Here is a 6,716-nt window from a genome sequence, read left to right as displayed (position 1 = left end):
GGGCCGAACAGTTCTGAGCACGGAGAGGAACGGTTCCAATGGTGTTTCCACCTGGAAACGGTTTGGCGCGGAACGCTTACAAATCGTGCCCAGCACAATATTCTCGGCACGGTTAAGGTGCTTTTCCACTGTAGGGCCGAACGGTTACCAGGGCCGCTCCGTCCCATTCCGCGCTGCTCAGGACTCGTGGGAACGGTTACCGTTTTTTTGTCAGTTTACAACATGAGTAATGTACGGTTCATGTGTTATTTAGTCTGGCCAAGATTACAGCTTTTTGCGAACACTTTTTTAAAAAATTTGTTTGTTTGTTTTTTTTTTTTTTTCAAAACAAAGACCAAAATCACATTTCATGAGCAGAATTTTAAAAATTTGGTTCTGATTGAAATGCAGCTTTTGAACTTTGAGTGAACTGTGTGTTACAGTCAAATAAGACCAAAATGTGTTCACCAATCTCATAAAACACAATAGAACATTTTTCAGTAGTTTTATCCTTGGGAAGAGAGGGTGCAGAAAGTAGGCTATTGAATTCAGGGGTACAAATACAGTAAGTCACATCTTTTTTGGAAAAAATATTACCTGTTAAAATGTTTTGCTTGTTAAAATCCTTCATTAGGATGTGATTTTTTTTCCAGGACACTGCATGTAAGCAGCTATTTAGAAAATTGCGCCACGGTAATTGGTTAGGGTACAAGAAAAACAGTTTACAGTTTCCTCCGCGGATGCAGTTGTGCACCCCTGCAGTTTTGCTTTAGTTTATTGACGTTGTAATTACGGCTTTCCACCAGTGGATGAAACCGTTTTATAAGTCTCGGAATACTGCAGGCAGGCTGGATGGGTGAATCAGTCCTGTAGATCACGGCGTCCGCTGATTTTCAGTGTGTTTCAGCATTGGTGATGCGGCTGTTGTTTGGCTAAAAAATTCGCACAGCTCGTACTCAATGCCTTAACTGGCAGCTGGACGAAAGGAAATATCTACTGGCACTGCGACATCATCCGGGACTTGAATTTGATACCTCTGGGCTAAAGCATATTTGAACTATTTAAAAAAAATAGCAATGTGAAGGTGCTCCCGGTTAAAAGGATCTGTGTTTTTGCACGAATCAAATCTTAAAAACGTATAGGAGAGACCCTTTCGACATCACATTACATCTCGTTTGCGTACGAATAACAAATGCACAATTAGGTTAAAATCATTATTCGTATTAACATTGTTTATTAATCATGTCAGTATAAGTAAGATGGCGAAGGCGTCTACAGCTGATTGCACACACAACGATTTAGAAAGCACATGGGGAACTGTCAAACTGTCCTGTCACGAAATAGAGCTTTTGCGCAGGCTTGAAATGAGTGAGTGCGTTATTACACTGCTGGTGGGAAGGGCTCCGGATGTTTCTTTAAAATAAATTTCTGTACGGTTCATTTGCCAAAATCAAAGCGAGGCAGCGGGCTATCACAACGTGCAGTTAAGCTCAATAGCGACACTGGAAAAGCTCCTCAAAAGGTAATTTATAAAATTAGACGTTTGAATGTGGGTAAAGGTTTGTAGGATAGCCTGTGCTTTTTAAATGTCAACTATAGGCTGTGCACAAGCTATCAGCTTCTCAAATATCAAGCGCAGTATTTGCACCATGTAGATATAGTCCTTGCTCAGTGTAAGTATTTTTAATTTCGCCAGTTTCTTCCATGTATAGGCTACGATTTAAATTTATTTAACGATAGCTGAAAAAATTATAGAAGGTTATTTCATATTTATTTACTTTTCTACGCTATCATAATTACGTAAGTGTTAACGACATCCTGAAGGCTACCGAGCTATTCAAACTGAGTTTGCAGTGTTCCCGTGCTTATGTGGGTATTTAACTTTATTTATTTTGTATTTTTGTATTCAGTCCATATTTTTATGACTGAATACCCATTTTGGCGCTGTCCATGGTTTAATGAAGTAGTTATACATATCTTAAGTATCGTACCGAATGGCTCGTACTACACCAGTCAGTTAATTCAGGATCAATGTCTAGTCTGCGACATTCTGAGCAAGGGACAGGGCTGGAGTGATCCCGTGTTCTCAGGGCAGGGAAACAAGGCTGGAGTGTGAACAATAGTTGCATTATTTGTTTTAACATTGTAGAACTCTTATTCAAGAATAGTTCATTATAAAATATGTTATGTTAACAGTGTTCCACTATCCACCTGATTTGGTGTAATGTCCCTTTCTTTCTTTATTTATTTATTTATTTTTTTTGGTGTGTTTGTGTACATATCTTATTTTCTTTATATTTTCATGAAAAATGACATAATATCATCCTACTTTCTTTAAATAATTGCAGATGAAAAATTCCAGGCAGCTTATTCAGTAGAAGTGCTTGCCACCAGCACAGGCAATGTGGTATACTCACAGATTGGAGTCGGCCATCTATAGTAGAAGATCTTACCAGCAGCCCACTGAGGCGGGAGATAATTGGCCTCGTGCCACCAAGAGAAGGGTGGGTTTGCGTTAGCCAGGGTTCCTCGGGTAACATGAGTTCCTCCCAACCACATACCAGGGTCCCACAGGCCCCCACTTGTCATCACTGAGAGGTACCCCTCTCCTCTGATTGGTGCTAGCTCTACTGTAGTACTATCCGTACTGTCGGGCAGAAAATAAACTCTCACTCACGGGTGATCGCATCATAGGACTACCTCAGCTGCAGTGCTCCGTTGTACGGGTGACTGAAGATGCGGAGCTGGTGGCTTCAGATTGGGGATAAAAATCAGGAAGAAAAAAATAGTGCAGAAAATTATTTTTGTTTGAATTGAGAAAATAAGCAATTAATTTGAAACTGTGAATTAAAAGATTGTTCTGGGATTGACTGACCCTTGTGAAGGGCTGGGGGTGTGGGTATTGGGGGGGCACGACATGAAGATAATGCCATCACCAAAGAACAGTATTCAGTTGCACAGTAAACAATAGCACAATCCATTGGGATAGGTTTTTCTCCTCTACCTTTGTATTCCTGTTGCAATAGCTGATTTAAATCGATATTTTAAAATCCATAAATCTCCCATTCATTCTGACCACAAATACTGCATATATGGTGCTCTGCACAAAGAAGCTTGTCAGGATGTCAGGCAGAAACAAAAAAGGGTATCACCAGATTAGCTCAGTCTCTTTTAAATGATGACTTGGGAAAGAAGCAGCACCCCAGACTCAGTGACTAAGATAGCTTCTTTTCAAAGGCTTCTTTTCTCATTTTTACGAATATGCATTTAAATAAGGAAGACTATCTAGCCTATAAATTTAAGTGTGATTTCAAGCAAGATTTTTAAATTATTTTTTTATCGTAATTACTAGCTATAGGTTTTGACTCATGTTTCCTTTCTTGGTTGATGTTTTATGAATTGTTTTTACATTCAGCATATAATTGAAGTACATTTGACTGTATATGTCTATTGGAGATTCTCTAATGGCACCTCCTTCCCGCCTTAGAACCTGCCTACAGCTGGTGTCAATCCCTCAAGTGCAGCCCTGTCTGGTCTGTTGGTCTAAGACCTGTCTGTGGCTCAAGTGACTTCTGCACTGTGATTGGTGCCTGAACTTGATGTGGTGTCGGTTTCCCCCGGCGATGTGCTGAGCTTTGTCTGGTGCTGCTTGGCCTGCCTGAGGTGACATCACTGGCCACCATCGTCACAGCGGGCATCACAAGTCTATACAAAACACTTGTGAACTTATTGGATGTTTAACCCTGCGGATTGATTGGCTGTCTCTGCGTGCTGCGGCTGCCTTCCTTGGCCCAGACCTGTCTGCTATTGGTTGCTGGGTTGGGTAGTGGGAGATGGAGCCTGTGCTCGCCTGTGGGGTTGCGGCCAAGTTGAGGAGCCAGTGGGACCGTGCAGAGGGCCTGGGTCAGAACGACCGGGCCCTGAAGTTCCTGGGCCAGGACTTTGGGTCCCTGCAAGCCGAATGCCTCCGCAACCGCTGCCTCTTCCAGGACGAGGCCTTCCCGCCACAGGCCTCCTCGCTGGGCTTCAAGGAACTTGGGCCACGCTCCTCGAAAATACAGGGGGTCGACTGGATGCGCCCCACGGTGAGAAACGCGGCAGTCACAGTCCTTACCCCAGTTTCTCAGCCCTCCCCTTACACACACCATCCATGGAATGAGGACACCCTTGGATGTCAAACACAAGCTTCCAGTGCACCATTACTGCACGCTGCTTTTCGCTCAAACTAACTGCCTTAGCCCACATAAAAGGCATAGTATAATTAAGTAGCCAAATAAGAACCACTTTTTAATATCGGGATCCAAATGAGAAACATAATACCTTTTCAGAGACCCCTCAAATACACATACTAGTGTAGCCAAGTGGAAAACAGAGTCATTCTGGGACCCACTTTATACACTCCCCCAACCCATTTTGGGTCCCAACCCATAGTTTACGGAACACTGCCTTACTCTAATCTAATAGCTCCCATTGTTTCCTTTCAGCTCGTACACTTACCCCTCACAAATTGCATCACAGAGATTCAATAAGAAAAAAACACAGAGAACGACAGAGATTACTTTCACTGACCAGGCACAGCACTATCTCACAGGCGCAAAATGTTATATCAGTATGTTACATACTGATGTAATACCACTCATTGTAAATTTGCTTGTCATTTTACAGACTAAATTTGAATACAATATATAGTTCAGGTATTATGGATAAAAACAGAACCATTGAGTCATAGATGAGATTGGTTTAATGACCAGCAAATGGACCTCATCAATGCTTCCTGGAACTTATTATCTCAAGTCATAGAATTGTACCATTTTGAATTATTTGCATTAAAAGAACAGATAAAGTAAATATTGGTCTCCATTATAAGAAATAGCCTACTCAAATTATAGCAGAAAAGATTAAAGGTGGCAGGTTCAATGTCATTTTTGTCATCAAGCAATTTGGTTATTGAATGATTTTGGGTGTATTGGTTGTGTACTTCTATCTGTTAACTCGAGTGGGATGTACTTCTCAATGGAAATGTGTTCTCCCAGATTTAGGCAAACCATGATGTGCTTCCATAACTTGGATGACAAATTCAAATGTGCTCACAAGTGTGCACTTACTTATTTTTCACTCCTACTCAACATTCCTAGTAATTGTCTTTAACCTTTGACATTAATATGTTTGAGTAAGTACTTTAAACCTGGTACTTAAACCTAAAGACAGAACTACAGTTAGACTAAATCTTCAATTTTCTTCACTTGCTGTGTAGACGTCTTATGTTTATGGTAGGTCAGTGGAAACACCTCAGGTGCAGCTGACCTGCAGCTAAGGTGGGTCAGTAGAATTCTCTGAGGTATAGCTAAGCTACAGCTAACGTGGGTCGACACAAACTGACTAGTGACACCTGCCTACTGTGGAAGGCCATTAATGGTCTTCCATACCTGCCTGACATCTGTCTTGTGTGTTTTTGTCCACAGGAGTTATGCTCAAATCCCCAGTTTATTGTGGATGGTGCAACTCGCACAGATGTCTGTCAAGGAGCTCTTGGTACGCTGTTTGTATCACATGACTGATTGTCCAGCTTTAATTTCACTGCTGTAGAAAGTACAGTACTGTGCATGCTCCACATAGCTTTTAACTTTGAACTCTGATCATGTTGTTATTTATCTATATCCACCAACTGAATCTTTGCTCAGATAACATTATGTCGTACTCACTGGAAGTCGCCAAACACTAATTGCCAGGGTGTATATGCCATTTTTTCACAACTGAAAAACCACTTAACACTCCCCAATCCCCAGGTTTGAATTTAACTGTATTTGCCATTGCTTAAAACACATCAGTGTATAAGATACTATCTCATCCTCATAAAAGTTACTGTACTTTTAATATTTTTTAGAATCACATTTAAAACAAACACCAATAACTGTGGCTTGGGCAAAGGTAAATCTGGCTGACTGTATGGCAGGACTGCCAATCAGCACTGCCTGTTGTCTGTCTGTCTCTGGTGGAGACTAATGACTGTGATGTGTCATGCTGTAGGTGGAGGCTGGCTCTGATGTGTTGTACGTAGATATTGTCTCTGTGATGTGTTGTGTGGCAGTTGGAGGTTAGCTTTGTGATGTGTTGTGTGGCAGGTGGAGGTTAGCTCTGTGATGTGTTGTGTGGCAGGTGGAGGTTAGCTCTGTGATGTGTTTAGTTGCAGGTGGAGGTTGGCTCTGAGATGTGTTTAGTTGCAGGTGGAGGTCGGCTCTGTGATGTGTTTAGTTGCAGGTGGGCGTTGACTCTGTGATGTGTTGTGATGTGTGGCAGGTGACTGCTGGCTTCTGGCAGCCATTGCAAGTCTGACCCTGAACGAAGACCTGCTGCATCGTGTGGTGCCACATGGACAGAGCTTCGACCGAGACTATGCTGGAATCTTCCACTTCCAGGTGCAGTCCCTTTACCCTCAGCACTTCCTGTGCTGCTCATTTACCCTCCACTTGTCCTGTCGCTCTCTTCACTCTCTACGTCCTGTCCTAGTCTCTACCCTCCACATTTTCTGCCCAATCTCCACACAGCGTTAATTCTTACTTGACTCATGCACAGATAAATCCATTTTTTTCTGATGCATAATTACCAAATGTCCAACTCCTTACTACTGAACTGTATTGCTCCTTACCCTTTCTACTTCCTGTCTCACTCTCACTACTTCCTGTCTACAGTAGCTCTCCTGTCCCAAGCTCAGTTTAGCACTCAGATTGCCACAGTTT

The 6,716-nt window shown here is 42.2% G+C and overlaps 1 protein-coding gene across 1 annotated transcript in view; it reads left to right on the top strand.

The window, feature by feature from the left end:
• The first annotated feature begins 1,319 nt into the window (after positions 1–1,319).
• Positions 1,320–6,716, top strand: part of LOC135262344 (calpain-1 catalytic subunit-like) — a 17,302-nt gene continuing 11,905 nt past the window's right edge. Inside the window, exons 1-4 of the mRNA XM_064349354.1 lie at positions 1,320–1,501; positions 3,467–4,064; positions 5,442–5,511; positions 6,277–6,395. Of these exons, the coding sequence (XP_064205424.1) occupies positions 3,813–4,064; positions 5,442–5,511; positions 6,277–6,395 (441 nt within the window). The 5' untranslated portion in view covers positions 1,320–1,501; positions 3,467–3,812. The remainder of the gene's footprint in view (positions 1,502–3,466; positions 4,065–5,441; positions 5,512–6,276; positions 6,396–6,716) is intronic.

The sequence above is a fragment of the Anguilla rostrata genome, chromosome 9, assembly GCF_018555375.3.
Source record: "Anguilla rostrata isolate EN2019 chromosome 9, ASM1855537v3, whole genome shotgun sequence".
NCBI lineage: Eukaryota > Metazoa > Chordata > Actinopteri > Anguilliformes > Anguillidae > Anguilla > Anguilla rostrata.
This window is presented reverse-complemented; position numbering and strand designations above follow the sequence as displayed.